At 42.6% G+C, this 21,959-nt stretch overlaps 1 protein-coding gene across 6 annotated transcripts in view; it reads left to right on the top strand.

The window, feature by feature from the left end:
- COL11A1 (collagen type XI alpha 1 chain) overlaps positions 1-21,959 on the top strand; it is a 177,148-nt gene that overhangs the window by 45,837 nt on the left and 109,352 nt on the right. For 4 of the 6 annotated variants that reach the window (XM_069967525.1, XM_069967526.1, XM_069967523.1 and 1 more), the window contains one exon: positions 13,221-13,349. In XM_069967525.1, coding sequence (XP_069823626.1) covers positions 13,221-13,349 — 129 coding nt within the window. Of the gene's footprint in view, positions 1-13,220; positions 13,350-21,395; positions 21,513-21,959 lie in introns of all 6 variants that reach the window. The other 2 variants (XM_069967524.1, XM_069967528.1) reach the window with 1 other exon arrangement.

The following is a 21,959-nucleotide window of genomic DNA, read 5'->3' as shown; positions in this document are numbered from 1 at the left end:
ATGTAAACATTCTTAAAAGATCTGCTGCTTCATAGAAATTTTAATTCCGACACATCTACAAAAGTGATATTTTTTGACATAAAAGATCAAGTCAATCACGTCAATTGAGCGAACTTAGGTGTTAACTGATCTCATTCACTGTTAAGAATACTCTTCAGTCTTCTTTCAACTATCGGGTGACATTCTTTTCTCTGTTTGCTTTGCCTCTTTGTAACTGATATGATATGAAACGAAACTTTGGGCTACAGCCAGTTATCCGTGCACTGGTTCGCCGGCTTTGGAGAGCGCTGAAAGAAGCCTGTCAACCCCCTTCCTTGATGTGAGAACAAGACGTGAGCTCTTCATGGCTATGTGAATTACTCACAGTGGCACAATGCTTGAAGTTGTCTGCAATTCGAGAGCAGTTCATGCATTTAGGTTCATCTTCTGAACTGTGCAGCGTGGCAACATTGCACACACTTTTTGCTCTAGCAGTGCGGTCCTCTGCCGTAAAGTACAGCTGAGACAGTGATTTTCGCCATGATTCAGTTTGCCTGTTTTTTACCAGTCTGATTTCTTATCTATTTGAACACTTGCTGTTTGGTGATTGATAGCTTTTACCACACCCATCTGCTTTCTTCTGCTAGTCTAGTCCTAGGCTGCCGATGCAGTAGTGATGGACATTTGCCCTCTTCACTTATCTCTCTTTCTTGTCAGTCTGTGTTGTGTGTGATCTGGATGTCAGAGGACTGGTCCAATCACTCCCTGGACAGGGACTCTGGAATCTCATAAGAGGTCCACTTGTGCTCTGGAACCTTGCTTGGATTACTTGGACCAAATTGGCTTGGATTTCTTGGTATGTTTTTGCCTGCTGTTCTTCTAGTACAGTTCTGCTATCTCAGTTTTGACCTGAATCTGCCTTTATAGTGTTTGTCTGTCTTGTCTTGTTCTGTATTTCACTAACCCAGCATAGGGACCGACAACGATCAGACTCGAAAATGTTTGAGTTGGTCTCATCTGCACTCTATACCCTAAGGCTGCATTCACATGTTCCGTAAAATTTTCAGGGGATTGCGAATCCACGACCACAGACAATATTAGGGGACATTGAATCCTAAGTCTATTCATTTATTCAGACGCTCTGTGCCAAGAAATAAATCAGACATGTCAGAACTCAGTCTATGTGATCAGTCTATGGGATCAGTTTTTTTCACAGACGTCATGGATCAAATCAAAGAAAACTAGTCAATTTTTTTTTTTTTTTTTTTACCAGTTCAACATTTTAAGCAGATGAAGACATAGATGCAACAGAATTCAATTAGGGACCAAATTGCAAGGATCCCAGAGTAAAAATGGCAGATCTTTATGTGGAGAGGGAAAAACTATGAACATGTGAATAAGGCCTAATACTAGAGCCTCTCCCAGTGACATTGGCAACACATTACCTAAGACCTTACATTTAAAACTTTTATATTTTGATTCTGTTTGTTCTGATGGGAATAACTAGTGACTAGCAGGGGGTCAGAATTCTAAAGAATTCCGAATTGAGACAACACCTTTAAATCATTAGATATAAGGAGGTTGACTTTGATGGACATACGTAGATCGGATACATTTATTATATGTTGAAGTGGTTTACCATAAACACTGTATAATGCAATAGCAATGCCCCCTTGTTACTTTGAAGATGCATCGGGAATGTGACCTTCATGTGTGACCTCTAGGCTGCAATGAGCGGCAGCATCATACTTAATCTTGAAAAGATGTTCCCAGAGGCTTCAAGTTGCTGTAAGACGACACCTTCTTGACCCCTACTTAAAAATGAAGACTTATCATAGAGTTAAATCATAGAGGGTTTTTTAATTTTATTTTTATTCTCAATGACAAAGTTAAAATAAGCAAATGACGGGATACTGCTATCAAATACTTGTCTTGGCACGAAAGGTCGAAAGTCGTGTAAGAGACAGATTTGACAAGAACATAAATGTCCGTAAACTAAATCTCACCAAGTCGGAGAATCAATCTACCGTCAACTGAGTAGAACAAGCCAAGTAATCATGGCGTCTCTCGTTCTGCTGACTACGAAGGAAGCTGCACAGACATCTGCCTGATTCCTTATAAGACTATTGCAATCTGGTATCCAAATGCCTTCAGCCCGGTGTTTATAACGGAGATTTATGAGGAACTGAATGGCTGATTGTGGTGCGGCTCCGGAATTCAGAGCAGTCACCAGATGGGACTCATTTCATTGCACCGCCTAGGAGCCACCGCAATTTGCTGAACAAACAGTCTGACAAATACTCTTCAGTGACAAATTGAAGTGACAAATAGGCCGCCATTGATCCTGATTGAAAATAACCAACACCCAAGGATTTTTAAACATTTTTTTTTTTTTTTAACCTTTGTCTGCTCCTTCAGCCTAGTTTTTCCCTTCATCATTCAATGAGAAACTAGTATAATTACATGAATACGGCACAGTGTACTATTTTAATTTACCATGATCCATGGTTTGGCATTGAAGTCTGTGCTATTGCTTAAAGAAAAGGAATACAAAGATGGACTACAAGGACTGACAAATAGTATGAGCCCTAATGCTAGGTCCCTCAAGCCTGTTTCGGCCTACTTGCCAGCCCCACCATAGGCAGTCTGTGGCAACTGGGCGACGGTCCCTACACTGAATAAGAGAACATGGCAAGACAGATAAACACAAAGGGAGGTAGCAGAAAAGTACAAAAACAGTAAGAAATAACAGAAGGACACGCAAAGTGGTCAGAATTCCAAGCAATCCAATGCATTCCAAAACACCAGCTCAAGAGTGTCCAAAGAGTGATTGGACCAGCTCTCTGACATCCACACCAAATAGAACACAGACTGGCAGAAAAGAGAGATAAGTGAAGAAGGCAACTGCCCATCACAACTCAGTCTAAACCACCTGCAGCCAGGCTAAAGCTAGCAGATGAAACCAGACGGGTGTGGTGGAACCTGTCAATCACCACAGAAATAGGACAGTGTTCAGACTGGTAGAAAATATTGACACTACATCATGTCTAAAAGCGAAGTCTCGGCCGTACTTATTGGGCAGAGGACCGCAGAGGTCTGAACCAGCTCAGATATAACACCTTGACATATACAACCGAAATGAAGGCCAACATAACGCTCTAAAGATATCCATTGTTAAATGGGGGTCTATGGATATGTTAGAGTAGACACTAGGAGCTCTCCTGGTGCATACATATTTCATAATACCCCTTATATAAAATTGTTTGTCTTGCCCTTCAAGAGTATGTTGATGCCCGTTTGTGATGTGTCAATGTATTTTCATCTTGTAGTGAGCATTGTGGAGTTTTGGGGCAGCTTCTGGGTCTGGGGTGCTCAATCACTTTTGCTGGACGCCAGGAAGATTAGTTTTAGGGAACTAACATTCATGATGTGTTTGCTGCAGTTTTGATGACGCAGCAGATTTGGTGCCATAGGCTGTATCCATGCTTTCCAGGCAGTCCTTGGGCTGCATCCATCATCTCCAGGCAGTGGGATTCAAATGGCAATAGTTCAGGTTTGTGTAAAACTGAGTGTTCGGCAAGTTATGTAGAATGTTCCTTAAAGAGATTATCTCAAGTTTAAAACTTATGCAAAGGATAAGTGATAACTGTCTGATTGGTGGGATCCTGACTACTGGGACCCCCACAGATCATGAGCATGGAGGTCAATTGTCCCCTGAGTGAATGGAGCGGCAGCACATATACTCGATGGCAGCTCTATTCATTCTCGAACAGAGTTTAGTGCTCATAGAGAATGAATGGAGCACAGGCCGTGGTGGCTGCACAAACGTGATGATCGCTCCATTCACTACAAGATGATTGTGTCCCCATTCATAGAATCAGTGGGGTTGTAGGCAGTTGGACCCCCAGATATAAGCTTGTTGTACCTTATGAGTAGGGGATAGCCAACTGAGATGGGAAAATACCCATTTAAGGGGCCTATATACCAACAATAACTGATCTTTGGGCCAACAGTTATCACTCCTGATCTCCCCATACACATGAACATGAGCATACCCAATCATTCATGCGTTCCCCATGGGATAAGGCAGTGGAAATCCAACGCACACAACCTTTATCTCACCTTAGTCAGGAGACCCCCATACAGCTTACAACAGTGGGTTCAGCTGACTTTAGTATAACATATCATCATTACATGGATGATATTATTATTATTATTATTATTATTATTATTATTATATTTATTTTTTTTTTTTCCTGACACTTTTTAAGAAAACCCTAGAGGAAAATGTCAATTTTCTCAGCAGTAAGTGTCCAATTAAATGCTAATCTCTATATTGCACATTGCAAAATTTACATACAAAAATCAATAAATTATATATATATGACATGCATGTGCATGTGACAATCCCCAAAAGCTACAATTAGCAGAACCTTATGGAGAACGTCTCAATTTACAGCAGCGATTCCCAACCTACAGCCCTGCAGCTGTTGCAAAACTACAATTCCCAGCATGCTCTGACAGCCGCAGGCTGTCAGAGCATGCTGGGAACTGTAGTTTTGCAACAGCTGCAGGGCTATAGGTTGGAGATCCTTGATTTGAAACATCAAAAGAATAACCAATGCATCTGTCAGGGGATGCTGGGAACTGTAGTTTTGCAACAGCTGCAGGGCTATAGGTTGGAGATCCCTGATCCACAGCATCAAACTAATATCCCATAGGATTTAATAACAGATTGTTCTATGTGATCCTATTCCAAGTGTAGTCAGTGCACACCTGTCATACATTGGGCCCCCAGCCTGACATCACAAGGTAGATCTGACTTTGTATGTGTACTGTTATTTGCTTGTGCAGAATATGGATTATATTGTTATAACTACTTCCTAACCCTTGATGGTAATGGTAGCCCCTCATTACACCCCCATCATAAGACCATAGAGGTGTCAGGAAGGTAAAGGTTAACATCTGTCCTCCTGATAGGGATTGTGTAGTTTCCTGGCAGTGAAGGTGTTAATTTGATCACGTCTAGTGTATTTACCCTTCTGGCACAGACGGGTAACTCTGAGCTCTGAAGAAAGAAGGGAGAAGTAATGAGTTTCCCAGAGATGAAATTTACAGGTCTCAGACGAGTATTTTTCCTGTATTTCTGTCCTGTAACATTCCTTCCTGATGAGGTTTAATCCACTCAGTGCAGCAGGGCAGAAGGAAGCGGAGAACGCTCTGCACATGGTGGATTTATACAAGTCATCTGCAGCGTACCTGACCGCCAGAAAGGAAGAATTAAAAAAGTTACAAAATATGAATAAAAAAAGCAAAAGTGCAAAATGCAACACGAGTAGTAATAATAATAATAATAATAATAATAATAATAATAATAACATAATAAACAATAATAATAACATAATAAACAAAAATATAATAATAATAATAATAATAACATAATAACAACATAATAAAAAATAATAACATAATAATAATAATAAATAATAATAACAACAACAACAACAACATAATAATAATAATAATAATAATAATAATAATAATAATAATAATAATAATAATAATAATAAATATTTATATCCAAAGATACATACGCAGGCAAAATTAGACTTTACATAGTAACAAGTACAAGAGGAATAAGGAATAAGGGCTCACAAGAGCTTAAAGTCTATTAGGAACTACTGTGGGGGTAGTGTGTCTGCTTGAGATGAGAGGCAGCCTGGTGTATGGAGTTATGGATAAGCCATGCAATGCTTCCTGGGAAATAAAAAAGAATGGAAAGTTTTTATCCAAAAGATAAAAATTTTTGCTCTTTACTGCCATCTATTGGTGATAGGAAATAGGGTTGAAACAAAAAAGCAGAAAGCTCTTGATCTGTACAGTGTTGCAGTCATCTTTTATAAAGATAGGATATTTCATGTAAAGATGAATGAAAACATAGCCAGCCAATATCTGTATGTGCTGGTACAAAGTGCATTGACTGGCACAGGGGAAATGCATGGTACAGTGACTGGCACAGGGGAAATGCTTGGTACAGTGACTGGCATAGGGGAAATGCATGGTACAGTGACTGGCACAGGGGAAATGCATGGTACAGTGACTGGCACAGGGGAAATGCATGCTACAGTGACTGGTACAGGGGAAATGCATGGTACAGTGCCTCGCACAGGGGAAATGCATGGTACAGTGACTGGCACAGGGGAAATGCATGCTACAGTGACTGGTACAGGGGAAATGCATGGTACAGTGACTGGCACAGGGGAAATGCATGCTACAGTGACTGGCACAGGGGAAATGCATGCTACAGTGACTGGTACAGGGGAAATGCATGGTACAGTGACTGGCACAGGGGAAATGCATGGTACAGTGACTGGCACAGGGGAAATGTATGGTAAAGTGACTGGCACAGGGGAAATGCATGGTACAGTGACTGGCACAGGGGAAATGCATGGTACAGTGACTGGCACAGGGGAAATGCATGCTACAGTGACTGGTACAGGGGAAATGCATGGTACAGTGACTGGCACAGGGGAAATGCATGGTACAGTGACTGGCACAGGGGAAATGTATGGTAAAGTGACTCGCACAGGGGAAAGGCATGGTACGGTGACTGGCACAGAGGGGAGGCATTGGTACAGTGACTAGCATAGAGGAGAGTAGTAACCCCTCGGCTGTGAGAAGTGTTTCCCATTGCTTATGTACTAAGTTTGTTATCTATCTGGTAGTACTGTAAAACTTTTTTATGTCATTGAATGGGAACAATCATTATGTACATAGACAGAAAACCTATACAGCTCCAAGCAGAAAATCACATGCAGCTTATTTTTTCCCCCCTTAATATTTGCTGTAGGAAAGTACTTAAAGCTTAAACGGGCACTGTCACTTTAAAAAAAACCTTTGCCATGTTGTAGAGCTAAGCATGTCCTCTCCCAGCTTTGTCCCATCTGATAGAATCCCAGTCTATGGCGCTGTACGCTTACATCTCCAGCGATCGGTTAGGTATACGGTGAATTCACATGCAGCAGATTGGTTACACATTCGTTTCTGCGACAAATCTGCCGCGTGTGAATTCCCCCTTAGGCCTGGAGAGTTCCATGTTTAGACAAGTCTCCTTTCAGCCGTACACATTGTGCAAAATAAAACTTCCGTGCTGTCAAGCCCATGTATCCTTCACATGTAACATTCAGACGGGGGCACATTCCTGTGTGTTAGTGCGTTCACTCTCAGCCTCATAAAAGTGTCTGGAGAGATATATTCCTGCCAGTAAGTTACCAAGTGTGTTTGACAGTGCCATAAAACTACTCTCACAGAGAAGAAGAGACCATCCTTTACACACTACTTCAAGCAATAGAAATATTCCTCGTAAAATACTTCTGTTATAGGTTAAAAGTAGAGATGACCGCAACTGGAGCATGCTAGAGTCCCATAGACATGTGAATACTGGTGGCTGACGGAGTTGGATACAGCACCAGGGGGTCCGGTATGGCTATATCCATGTTTTTGGGACCTCCTAGGACTGCATCTAACAGCCACTGGTATGCAAATACTGAACGATAAGATGGTTGAGATAGCATGGTTGAGTTGCGCTCATCTTTATTTAGAACGATTGTTGTCAATGTCTTTCCTTAGGGTGGTTTCACACACAGCAGTTTTTAAAGCCGTTTTCTTTTTTTTTTTTTTTGGGCAAACCAGAGGTGGATCCAAGAGGAAGGAGTATAGGTCCTTCCTTTATATTCCTCGATCCTTTTGAATCCACTTTTGGCTTCGGCTCAAAGAATGGCATAAAAAACAACGACAACAAAATCATAAATGGAGGAAAGCGGAGTCCAAGGGTAAACTAAAATGGGTCGTGCTTGTGTTGTTGAATAGGGTGGCATAGCTTTGGGCCACAATATTTGCCTTTCTTGTCTAGGGGATAAGAGGTTAGGGCTATTATCGAGCAGAGAGACCAAACTTTTTGGGTTTGGTAAAGTTCTCCGAACCTGAACGCTCGGGGAGTCAAATGCCGAGCGTTCGGGTTCAAAACTCTCCGCTCAACACTAGTTAGTGCCAACCTGAGTCATCTGTCCTGCATGGGGGTAGGAAGCCTTTCCTGCTATCAGGGCATAAATTCACTTTTCTGTCTAAGCCTTGTATGTAAATAACCCTGCAACTGGTATGTTGGCATGTGGGCACGTCTGCCCCTGCCACCCAGCACATTATACATGTTCTTCCACCTGAATGTGAAGACTTTTGTTCACAGTTAAAACAAACCCTTAATTCTAAACATTTTTTATATTTATACTTATTCAGAAAAATTCCCATTACACCAGATATTTCTGGAATAATTTAGCTCCCCCTGCTGTTTTTCTTCAGTAGACATACCGTGTCCACCTCAACACTAAGTGGACACAGCAAAGCTATTGAAAAGAACCAGCAGATGGCGCTATCTTAACTCTGTTCCAGGCATAGTATTTTTTTTTCAGAATTTGTGGACGGATTTAGCCGTAAATAATATTATTCATGTGACGACCTCTTTAATGTTTTAACTTGTGAGCACAAAAGTACAAGCACATTTACTGACCAGAGTTCAGAACCAAGGGGGAGAGTCTATAAAACATCTTAACAGTGAGGTTGATGATTTCCCTGCAATATTGTTCCCAGCTGTGATTCACAGAACCCGTCCCAGGTAATTAACGTCAGCGGCATCGGGTGCAAATCCGGCCAATACAGTATATAGTATATGTACAGTATATAATATGGACAAGAGGGGGGCAGAATAAGAAGGAACTCTACTTGGTATTCATAGAGAACAGTTCAATCACCCAGTATTATTATAGGGAACACCACCAAGATGATCAACAAATGCTGAGTTATACGACTGGAGATAAGTGAACAAAGATGAGTCTCCTGTGATGAGTGTGTTATGTCCCCCCCCCCCCCCCTTTCCAAATGTGAACTGATGTTCTGGATTAACACCAGAGGCCTCTCTCTCTTTCACTCATTTCTTACAAGCTGCTTCTCCTCTTCATCTGTCATGTAGTCATGTGTAACATTCAATGTGTTCATCTGGGGTTTATGTATCCAAGGTCACCATACACATGGACGTCCAGCTTATCTCCCCCAGAGGCCACCATACACATGCACAGCCAGCTTATCTCCCCCGGTGGCCACCATACACATGGACGTCCAGCTTATCTCCCCCAGAGGCCACCATACACATGCACAGCCAGCTCAACTCCCCTGGAGGCCACCATACACATGCACGTCCAGCTTATCTCCCCCAGAGACCACCATACACATGCACAGCCAGCTCAACTCCCCCGGAGGCCACCATACACATGCACGTCCAGCTTATCTCCCCGGTGGCCACCATACACATGCACAGCCAGCTCAACTCCCCCGGAGGCCACCATACACATGCACGTCCAGCTTATCTCCCCGGTGGCCACCATACACATGCACGTCCAGCTTATCTCCCCCGGTGGCCACCATACACATGCACGTCCAGCTTATCTCCCCCGGTGGCCACCATACACATGCACGTCCAGCTTATCTCCCTGGAGGCCACCATACACATGCACGTCCAGCTTATCTCCCCGGAGGCCACCATACACAAGCATGTCCAGCTTATCTCCCCCGGAGGCCACCATACACATGCACGACCAGCTTATCTCCCCCGGTGGCCACCATACACATGCACGTCCAGCTTATCTCCCCCAGAGGCCACCGTGCACATGCGCATCCAGTTTATCTCCCCTGGAGGCCACCAAGCATATGAACATCAAACTTATTTCCCCTGAAGACCACCATGCACATAGACGTCCAGCTTATCTCTCCTGGAGGCCACTACAGACATACACTTTCGGCTTATCTCCCCTGGAGGCCATGACGCACATGCACATTTGGTGTTTTCTCTCTGGAGGCCATTATACATATGCACATTGAACTTATCTCCCCTGAAGACCACCATGGACTTGGATGTCTGGCTTATCTCTCCTAGAGGCCACCACACTCATGCATGTCCAGTTTATCTCCCAAGAAGGTCACTGTGCACATTAGTTCAAACAAATTTTTATCCTTTTTCCCCCGTATGTAAATATGAGAGGCTACCATGCTATGTTGATTGCTATAGAATGCACATAACGCTTTCATGTGCTCACATAAGATAGCTGTCAGCCCGAAGCTGTGTCCTTCAGCTTCTCCATGAACTATGGGAAACATCCAGGTCTGAATTCTCCTTTAGGCTATGTCTCTATTGCTATGGGCTTCTGCAGCTCAGGTCGGGCCTGGATTATACTATAATACATGGCGCAGTAGTCCATTCGTTTTATTAACACGTTATCACAATCCTCAGGATGTCGTCCTAAAGAGTTAAACAACACCTTCAGCTCTGCTACATTTTCGAGTAATATGAATAATTGATAAGCGCGTGTTATAACTGCTCTGTGTGATATCGGGTTTACGAGTGTGGCCCCGAGTGCTGTGTATTGTGGGTATTAGCATGGTGCAGATGTTGTGTTCCCTGTGATATAAGTTATCTAGGTGTTTTCAGTGTTAGCTTCTCCTTGAAGTTCTGCAGGCTGTAGGGGCTGCGCTGTGCTCCTGTACCAAATACTCTGCTGCTGTGTGATGTCTGTGGAAGCTCTGGCGGCTACAAAGGCTTCTGATGTCGGCACAGTGGTGCACCGTGCCTGGGGTCTTACAGTAGCTCCACGGTATTAGGGGTGAGGACATGCATGCTTATATACTGGATGTCTTCTTTGTGTCATCATAGCGCAAAATAATCGAAATCGGGTAAAGGACACATGAAACAGAGGTGTAACGGGAAGGTCCTGTGATTGGGCCCCCCCACCTATCATTATGTGGCCGAGGGGCCCGGTTGCAACTGCGACCTCTGCATCTCCTGTAGCTGCACAATGCATGAAAATATAGCAAGATGTTCAGGACTTTCTGTGTGTGTATAAGAACCTGATCACATACTTGGGTAAGCTCTAGAGATGAGTGAACCGGATTCGGGTTCAAGTCAATCCGAACCCCATTGTTCGGTATTTGATTAGCGGGGGCTGCTGAACTTGGATAAAGCTCTAAAGTTGTCTGGAAAACATGGATACAGCCAATGACTATATCCATGATTTCCACATAGCCTTAGGGCTTTATCCAACTTCAGCAGCCACCGCTAATCAAATGCCGAAAGTTCGGGTTCGGATGCACTCCAGCATGCTCCAGGTTCACTCATCTCTAGTAAGCTCCCAAATACATCCTGACCATAGCCTTCCACTACCAGAGAGAGAGGCCGGTAGAGTGACCATTCATCCTCTCTCTTCGTAATACCCCTTTAACAGGAGCCCAAATCAGTCTATGAGTGACAGATGCCACCATCCCGGCCCAGAGTCTGCTTAACAAAATCACATTGGGAACTTTTCTTGGTGCATTGGCTACATATAAACAAGACATCCTCACAATGCAAAGCTAATGGACCTCATGGACACGGGCAGACAAGAATTGGAGTAGCTCTGTGATTCTCACTTGTCCCATTGGTATAGGCGATGCATGGACCTTGCTTTGGCTTAGAACAAGAGAGGCACAAGCACAATACGGGGATGGATACAGCGCTTAGTCCATTAAAATTCTTCAGTTTATGATAGATATAAAGTTAAAAGTATGTTACCAATACATAATAGCCTGGAGCGTGCTGTTATCATATATCGGTAAAATGCTTTTAACTCTATATCTAGTTTTCCAGATTTTCTACTAGATAACCTATTTTCTTCTTACACTGCAAAGAACATACTAATACATTTTCTATGATGTTTCCTCAGCATTTGTACAGGCTACTCTGGAGGGGGGTACTCTGGAGAAAAAGAAATATTCAACAGGTGTCAGAAAGTTGTATAGATACGGAAACTACTTCTACTTAAAAATCTTCAGTCTTTCAGTACTTATCAGCTGCTGTATGTGCTGCAGGAAGTGCCGTATTCTTTCCAGTCTGACACTGCTCTCTGCTGACATCTCTGTTCAGAGCAGGAGAGGTTTTCTGTCTCAATCTTTTCATAAATTTTTCATATAATGTCAGAATTACAACATCATATTAAAGTTGCATCAAATATATTTGTGCTATCTCATAAACAAAACAAGTATGTATGTATATATATATATATATGTATATATAAATATATATATATATATATATATATATATATATAGTATATTAAAAATAGCATGAGATCTATATATCTAAGGAGGAGAGGTTTTCTATGGTGATTTGCGAATGATCTGGACAGTTCCGGACATGGACAGAGGTGGCAGCAGAGAACACTGTGTCAGACTGGAAAGAATATACCACTTCCTGCAGGACATACAGCAGTTGATAAGCACTTGAAGACTTAATATTTTTAAATAAAAGTAAATTACAAATCTATATAACATTCTGATACCAGTTTATGTTACTTTTTTCCCACTGGAGCCCCCCTTTAAGTGGAGAATAGATTGTGACTAGAGATGAGCGAACCTTGAGCATGCCCGAGTTGATCCGAACCCAAACTTTCGGCATTTGATAAGTGGTGGCTGCTGATATTGGATAAAGCCCTAAGGCTATGTGGAAATCATGGATATAGTCATTGGCTGTATCCATGTTTTCCAGACAACCTTAGAGCTTTATCCAACTTCAGCAGCCGCCGCTAATCAAATGCCGAACGATCGGGTTTGGATCGACCCGAACCCGAACCCGGTTCGCTCATCTCTAATTGTAAGTCCCAGTGGAATCAAGTATGGGGGGGGGGGGGAGAAAATACTATTAGGATATAAGAAGGGGAACATGTAGAAAAGTAGAATCCATGTTACAGAATATCACAAAAATTCTAGCACTACATGGCGCCATTTTGTATATGCAAATTACCCTGGGAAGGTGGTGGTCTAGCTATAGCTACACATTTCAATGCTGCAAACCATCCAAACTAATAAAGCTGTTTTTAACTGAGTGAAAGTTTGCGCACAGACATCTTTTTGATGGATTTTATATGCTGCAGAAGGTTTGTGTTGAGCATCCCCTTGTTGCCTATTATATCTCTTCTATGTCCTGTAAGTATCCGTATGTGTCTGTATAATATTGCCGGACTGGGATTTGGCCGCACAAAGTAAATGCAAGCGTCGTGAGTGAATATAAGTAAAACCGTAGGTTGTTGTATATCACTGCCCTAGAAGACATCACGCTGTTATTTTAGTTTTATAACGCTTGTTTCGCATTGACTTTATTTCCTCAGGGCGATATCCAGCAGTTTCTGATAGTGGATGACCCCAAAGCTGCGTATGACTACTGTGAACACTACATGACGGACTGTGACACCCCAGTACCCGATATGCCCCAAGCTCAGGACCCACAAGTGGATGAGGTAAGAGTTGACCATGCGCGGCACAGGGTGGGTGGGTGTTTGGGGTCTCGGTATTTCGACATTGATTTACAGACCTATTATATAATAATTTCCATATACAGGGTGGTCCAAAAGTAGGTGGAGAGTATGTGAAATAGGGTTATGAAAGGGGAGATTTATCAAACATGGTGTAAAGTGAAACTTTCTCAGTTGCCCCTAGCAACCACCTTCTAAACATGGTGTAAAGTGAAACTTGCTCAGTTGCCCCTAGCAACCACCTTCTAAACATGGTGTAAAGTGAAACTTGCTCAGTTGCCCCTAGCAACCACCTTCTAAACATGGTGTAAAGTGAAACTTGCTCAGTTGCCCCTAGCAACCAATCAGATTCCACCTTTCATTTTCCAAAGAGTCTGTGAGGAATGAAAGGTGGAATCTGATTTCCCCCCTCATAACCCCATTACACATACTGTCCACCTACTTATATTAAATAATAGAAGAATTATTCAGAATTAAAAAAAAAAAAAAGCACAGCTACTTTCTTGCAAAAACAGCGCCACCCCTGTCCTTAGGTTGCGTGTGGTATTACAGTTAAACTCCATTCACCTCAATGGAACTGAGCTGTAATACCACCCCCAAACTGAGAACAGGGATAGTGCTGTTTCTGGAAGAAAGCGGCCATGTTTTTCAACAAGCAAAAGTCTGATCAGTTACAACCTTTTCCTTCTAATAGAATATTTGTAACAAAAAAAAAAAGTTACAACCAGAGTTCGGCTCTTATTACTAAATTTTACAGAACGGGGACTGAGATGCAGTAACCAGTAACCTTTATTGTATGTATTACTATAGTTTCTTGTTCTTTTGTATTAATTGTATTTCCCATTACTTCCAGTTTCATCTTAGATGTTAAATATTTTATCATCCGGTACTAGGAATTTTTTCGTTTTAATTCCAATTCTCATACCTATTTTCTTTCCATGGATGTCTTTGTGTTTTTTTTTTATTTTATAGACTAAGGAAGTTCAAACCACATTTGCATACATGCATGTGATTCTTAGATATTATTGGGGGAGATTTATCAAACATGGTGTAAAGTAGAACTGGCTCAGTCGCCCCTAGCAACCAATCAGATTCCACTTTTCATTCCTCACAGACTCTTTGGAAAATGAAAGGTGGAATCTGATTGGTTGCTAGGGGCGACTGAGCCAGTTCTACTTTACACCATGTTTGATAAATCTCCACCATTATTTTTATTTTTTAAGAATCCCCTCCATCAATTTCTGTTCTTTAAAAGGGGTTATCCAGCGCTACAAAAACATGGCCACTTTTCCCCCTCTCTTGTCCCCAGATTTGGTGGGGTTTCAAACTCAGTTCCATTGAAGTAAATGGAGCTTAAAGAGAACCTGTCACCCGGGATTCCGGCGCAGAGCCCGCCCGACCCCCCAGTGGAGCCCCGGATACTTACCCTTTGCTGGAAGTCCCGCTCCTGGACCCGGTCCCGGGATGGAGATATCGCCGTTGGAAGCTGAGCACGTGCTGCATGCTAATTACCAGAGATGAGTCCGATGCCCAGAGAAAATTACTTGAGGCATCATTCTCTGTGGGCGTCGGACTCATCTCTGGCGCGGCTGCCGATGGCGATATCTCCGTCCCGGGAACGGGTCCAGGAGCGGGACTTCCAGCAAAGGGTAAGTATCCGGGGCTCCACCAAGGGGTCGGGCGGGCTCTGCGCCGCAATGCCGGATGACAGGTTCCCTTCAATTGCAAACCACACCTGACCTGGAGACAAGAGAGGGGGAAAAGTGGCCATGTTTTTGTAGCACTGGATAACCCCTTTAATTTGATATGATGGACATTCTCTATCTAAGCAGCTGATCCCCGGGTGATGGGAAAAGCTGGATCCAGTCCTGGGAAACTGAGAGAAGGACTGGATCCAGCTTTCCCCAGCACCCGGGGAGGAGCGGCACTGAGCAGCTGTCAGTAAAAGGCAGCCGGCTGATGAGCGGATTGCCGAGATAATGAAGCGATTTGCTTCCTTATTACTGTAAATCCGCTCATCTCTAGTGTCTATCGCGAAGAGGAGGGAGAAGAGTGAGGTCCATGCTGTCTTTGTGTCTGCTCTTTGACTTCCAAATGAGAACCATGTGTTCTTACCATGGGAGAGATCTCTCCGGAGGCTCCGGCTTCTGAAATGTACAATCCATTGATGCAAACATCCCTCAGAGCTACTGTGTAACATGATAACGCTGCTTCTTGTGGAAAATAGGAGCGCTGAGATCATTCTGGAAATATTCGCAGGCATTGAGGGAAAAATATATATTTTAAAGAAATTCACCTCTAATGCATTTTCCAGACAATGTCTCTATACCGCTGTAATTTGTGGTTTCAAATGGTTTTAACCTGTTCACGACCAACAAGAAGGCAGCAAGGGGTCCCATTCTGACTCACAAAATGGAGGACGGAGTATAGTAAGATCATTGCCAATAAAACATTTGTGTAGAAAGTAATATAAATCTCGATGTTCGGATGTTCCGCCATTTTTTTTTTTTTTTTGGAACTTCTGTACATGTGGTTTATATTTCATCCTGGGAAAGAACAGACAATATAAAACAGATATCTAAAATGGGGTTCATATCCATTAGTCACAAGGTTGGGGGGGGGGGGAAGTCATTGGACAAAATTACGGCAGCTATTTACATGGTTCAGATATTTGGGAGACGCCAATATAGGCAAAGCCAAAATTTTTCTGACTTTTAGTATTTTTTATAATGTGACATGTCCATGCACAAGACATAGAGGGCCAACTGGGATTTTTTTTTTATCCCGGGGTCAGGAATACCTTTGTTCAGCCATATGTTTTGCATTATGTCTAGTGAAGGAACGGAGCTCAAAGATTATTATGCCCCCTTTAACCGTGGCGTTTGTAGTCATTTAATTGCAGCGTATTTAATGGAGTTACAATTTGATATCAGCCGGCTTCTTTTCGCAGTAATAATTAAAATTAATATTAAAAGCCGTCAGGGCAGCGACACATTAAATTCCAAGCTAATAGGGAATAGACTAGAGAAAAAGGATCTAAAAATCCAAGGGAATTATTTTGAAAATGTTCATGTTTAAAAGATAGTTGTGTTAGTTTAAAAAAAAAAAAGAAATAACATACTAAAAAACTGGGTTAAAAAAATTTTTTGCTAAATTTTCCGCCACATAGGTGCAGAAATAACATCATGTACAGTACATTATTCACATAATGCTGTAGCCAATATAGAAAAAGATCACTGTAGTCAGTGATTGGCTGTGGTGTCATGTGACCTATGTTCATGATGTCACTGCACTTATGGACAAGGTTTAACGATTTTGGTATTACTTTTTGCATAAAACCACAGGAAAAATATGTTTTGCCTCAATAGGAATAGATGTTGTAGATAGAGATGAGCGAAGCGCTTCGTTTGATCAGAGCTCCGCTCATCAACTCAGCTTGTCAGACTGTCAGGAAAACCTGGATCCAATCCTGGAAAACTGAAATAAGTTTCCCAGGATTGGATCCAGCTTTTATGGCATCCTGGGAGGAGTGGCAGGGAGCGGGGCAATACTTAAAGGCAGTCGGCTTGATGAGTGGAAGTTTCCCAGGATTGGATCCAGCTTTTCTCTGCATCCTCGGAGAAGTGGTAGGGAATGGGGCAGTGCCTAAAGGCAGTCGGCTGGATGAGTGGGAGACGTTTCCTAGGATTGGATCCAGCTTTTCCCAGCATCCAGGGAAGAGTGGCAGAGAGTTGGGCAGCATTGAAAGGAAGTCGGCTTGATGAGCAGAAGAGGTTTCCCAGGATTGGATCCAGCTTTTCCTAGCATCCTGGGTGGAGTGGCAGGGAGTGAGGCAGTGTTGAAAGGCAGTCGGCTTGATGAGCGGAGCACAGATCAAATGAAGTGCTTCGCTTTGTTTAGATCAGTGATTTGCTCATCTCTAGCTGAAGACTATGCAAGGGTCCTTGGTTTGGAGACTTCCAGCGGGCATACAGAGTCTTATAGATCAGGCAAGGCTTCTTGGCAAAATGTATGCTAATTAGCTGTCCTCCAGAAGGAAGAAAGCTAGTGCTCTAGTGCCACCTGTTGGAAGTAGTTACTCTATAAATCAACGTCCAGCTCCTACAATGAAACAGGACCCATCTTTAGACAGCTGTTTTGGGGTTCCTGTCCCTTGTTACCAGCTGGCTGGGTAGGTAGGGGTAGAACACTTTGCATAGACCATGCATGGTAAGAGCTAAATAGGAAATGTCAAAAACACATGAGAACTCCCCAAACTGTCTGTGCAAATGTCTTATGTATCAGATCACCCCAGCGTTAGTCATGGGACCTGACAATCTCAGCGATTCCTTTCCCAGAATAAAGTGTTTCCAATCTAAACGTACAGGGAAGAGGAATAGATATTTTAATGGGAGTTAACCTTCAAAAACTTGGAAAATTTCAAGAAATTTGACCCAGTTGGCAGCACAGCTGAGCATGTCTATGAGCAGCTGAAGCATACCTTTTTCCCAGCAGTGTTTTGTCCAAAATGCTTCATGGTGAAAGAAATTCTAAAGGGCCCTCGTTTCTTATTTTTCTTACCATTTTGCCGCTATAACGTTTCTTAAATGGTCCATTCTTTTCCAGTATTATAATTGTTTTTGCTTAATTTTGTAAAAAAAAAAAAAAAATTATAGTTCATAAATGAAGTGAACCATTTGATCTTTAATGTTTTCTATTCTTCTTATAATTTGCAATATTTAAGCTGCAAATATAACAAGGCAAAATCTATAGAAGCTCTGCCGTCTCCTCACATTGGGTATAGTGGGTTTCGGCGCAGCTTTCTATAGGGCTTCATCTGCTTTTTGTAATTGTGGTTTTGCCAGGATATGGATTGGTTGGATACATAATTGATGAGTCACTGGTGGAAGACCAGCTGTTTGGACCCCCTAGGACGAAGGAACTGTAGTGCTATTTAGTAGTGTTGAGCAAACATCCAGCACGCTTGGGTTTGTCTGAATCTGAGTGTGCGTCATTTGATTACCATTGGCTACAGCGCTAAGGTTGCCTGAAAAACGTGGATACAGACTAAGGCTAGGTTCACACTCTGTATGACACCAGACGTTCTTTGACCCGGCTGGGTCACGGGACGGCTGGTGTCAGAGAAGATCATTCCAGCCGGTACTACAGTACCGTCCGGATGACTACTGCCCGCATCAGTATCCCCCACCGCACACAATGGAGCGTGCGGCCGGAGCCGCAAGCTCCATTGTGTGAACTAACAGGGTTTTCTGCTGCTACTATTCAGTGAATAGGGGCCGCAGAAAACTGACATGTCAGTTTCTCGCGGCGCCGCTAGGGATCTCGGCTGCAGTGAATACTATGTGTGTGTATACTCCAGTCGGGATTCCCTCAGCCTGCAGCACTACGTAAGCACCATAGGAATCACAGCTGTTGTTACAATGGCTGTAATTACTACAGAACTTTTGTAGTGGGAACATGGCCTTAAAGGGAACCTGTCACCCTCCGTGCCGGGGTGACAGGCTCCCGACCCCCCGTTAGAGCCCCATATACTTACCTAATCCCGCCGGGTCCCGCTTCTGGAGGTGGTCGGGTGACGGAGATCTCAGCCGCTGCAGCCCGGCGCGCGCGCTGAGAGATGAGTCCAACACCCATAGAGAATGACGGGAGAGTCCAGCGCTCCGTCATTCTCTATGAGCGTTGGACTCATCTCTCAGCGCGCGCGCCGGGCTGCAGCGGCTGAGATCTCCGTCACCCCGGCACGGGGGGTGACAGGTTCCCTTTAAGCTAATGGCTGTATCCATGTTTTTCAGCACTCCTTAGGGCTGCATCCAACTTCAGCAGCCTCCGCTAATCAAATGCCACTTGTTTGGCCACATTCGCTTATTAGTATTTTTTCAAGGATGAAATTTGTGATCCGCAAATTTTTATCCACAATCTGCAAAATATCATTCATGCTCCGTATTTTGCGGATCCGCAAATTAAGGGTGTAGTTGTAAAAAAAAAAAAATTGGAAGGCAAAAATGAGCTTAGTGATGTCACAAAAATTCAGATCCGTAGATGCGGATGGTTTTGCAGATGGTATAACGGATTGCAATGTGCTCTCCGCAAATTTTGTGCTATCCCATAGACTTCTATTGGATTGTCTGTAGCGGAATTGCATACCGCATTACAACCTGTGCTATTATTTTTCTTTACGTTGCAGATTGCAGATCTGCAAATTTACAGGATGTACGAATAGCACCATAAAAATTAATGGGTTGCAAAGGATTCAGGATTTGCTGATCAGCAAATATTGATGAAAAATACTGACGTGTGAATGAGGCCTTAAGATTCGGATGAACCCTCACGTGCTCGAAGTTCGCCCAACTCTACTTTTCACTCTTTCTGAACAAACTCAACTCAAGTAATTGGGATTGTGCTTAGAGATGAGCGAACCTCGACCATGCTGGAGTCCATCCGAACCCGAACTTACGGCATTTGATTAGCGGTGGCTGCTGAAGTTGGATAAAGCCCTAAGGCTATGTAGAAAACATGGATATAGTCATTGGCTGTATCCATGTTTTCCAGACAACCTTAGAGCTTTATCCAAGTTCAGCAGCCCCAGCTAATCAAATACCGAACGTTCGGGTTCGGATCGACTCGAACCCAGTTCGCTCATCTCTAATTGTGTTGCAATTCTTACACATTCCAAATCGGGAGCTGATAAAGACCTTACTACTTTCATACAAAAACAGCACTACTCCTTTCTTTGGATTGTGTCTGCTATAGCTACTCAGTTCCATTGAAGTGAATGGGGCTTAATTGCAATAACACATACAACCTATGGAGAGGTGGAGCACTCACGTATTTTTACTCTTCTCTTTTAATGAAATGCTCTTTTACTGAGCGTTCCAGCTTCCTTTGTTCTAGACTTCCTAGAGTCCTCTTTGACCTTTCATCGATGATGTAACTAATCAACATGTGCCTAACCTCTGCCTATGCAAATGCAAAAAGTCTTAAAGTGGAACTAAGCCTAAATAAAAAAATTTTGTATTATAGGGGGTCTATCTTTAAATTTATATAAGAGGGCATTTACATGTTCCATGCACGGTCTGTAATTACGAATAATAACTTTAGAGTTCCCAACATCATCATTCATTGTGATGCCGGAACACACCAAAACTGTTTCAATCTTTGCGCTACTGTACTGACACACTGTGCAAAGAATTAAACAGTTTATTACTTTGCTTTCTTTACATCCCTATGGGATTATTAACATCTATGACATGTTTAAAGGGGTGTTCCCATCTCAGGTGATGTCATATTGCACACCCATAGGGTGTAGAACTGATGCGTCATCTTTACCTATAAAATTACTAGATTACAATTTTAGTTCCACTTTAAAAAAAAATAACTTAAAGGGAAACTCCAGCTTTTTTTTCTTTTCTTTCAGATCAGCTGGTTTTAAAAATTTACATAGATTTGTTTTTTTACTTCTGTTTAAAAATCTCAAGCTTTCCAGTACTTATCAGCTGCGGTATGTCCTGCAGGAAGTGATGATTTTTTTTCCAGTCTGACACAGTGCTCTCTGCTGCCACCTCTGTCCATGTCAGGAACTGTCCAGAGCAGAAAAGTTTTTTTATGAGATTTGCTACTGCTCTGGACAGTTCATGTCACGGACAGAGGTGGCAGCAGAGAGCACTGTGTAAAACTAGAAAGAATATACCACTTCCTGTAAGACATACAGCAGCTGGTAAGTACTGGAAGACTTGAGATTTGTAACTAGGAGTAAATTTCAAATCTATATAACTTTCTAACACCAGTTGATTTGAAAGAAAAGAAGTTCCCCTTTAAATCAATAAGTAAATAAACACTAAGTGCATGGGGTTTTATGTGACATATAAGCTTCACAAGGACTCCATTACTTAGTTATGCCATTTTAATATGGTGCAATGTATCTGCATTATAAGCCAATATAGAATGGGCAGATATATTGTACCTATAATAATGCTTAACATCTGCTTCTAACTAACCAGGCCTTGCCTAACAAGTCTTCCTTTTACAATATAGTACGCACCTGAAGAAATAGTCGAGTATGACTATGATTATGGGGGAGCAGATTACAAGGAGCCTGATTTTGTTACAGAGGCGCCCACAGTTGCTGAAGAATATGTAGCTCAGACTGAGGTACAGTAACTACGTGTTGTGTTCACCGTGTGTGTCGCTACTCTCTCATCGTCCGTCTGCTCCAGTGTCATCTCAGTCCCTTTTTCTCCAGCTGACTTGTGACCTCCTTGCTCTGGAAGTTGGGTGAAGTTGGCAGGCAACACTATGGTGACTTTCAACAACAACAAAAAAAAGCCTCAGAATCAGCCAGGCAAAACCTTGATAGACCCCATTCACATCACGTTTTGGAGGTCTGTTCTTAAGATGTGCAAGGATACTGTCAAAAAGGCATTCTGGTCTACCCATAGTTTGGCAATGACTTTCGTAGACTAAACATAGGGCTAGTAAAGTTTTACAAAGGCATGGGTTTTGTTAGTGGGACACAAAAGTCTACCACGCGATTGAGTTCTGAAGGCAAAATTTATCTTTTTGTGAAACAGAATGTTACTATAGATGATCACACCTGGA

Source organism: Dendropsophus ebraccatus, chromosome 4, assembly GCF_027789765.1.
Source record: "Dendropsophus ebraccatus isolate aDenEbr1 chromosome 4, aDenEbr1.pat, whole genome shotgun sequence".
NCBI classification, from domain to species: Eukaryota; Metazoa; Chordata; class Amphibia; order Anura; family Hylidae; genus Dendropsophus; species Dendropsophus ebraccatus.
This window is presented reverse-complemented; position numbering and strand designations above follow the sequence as displayed.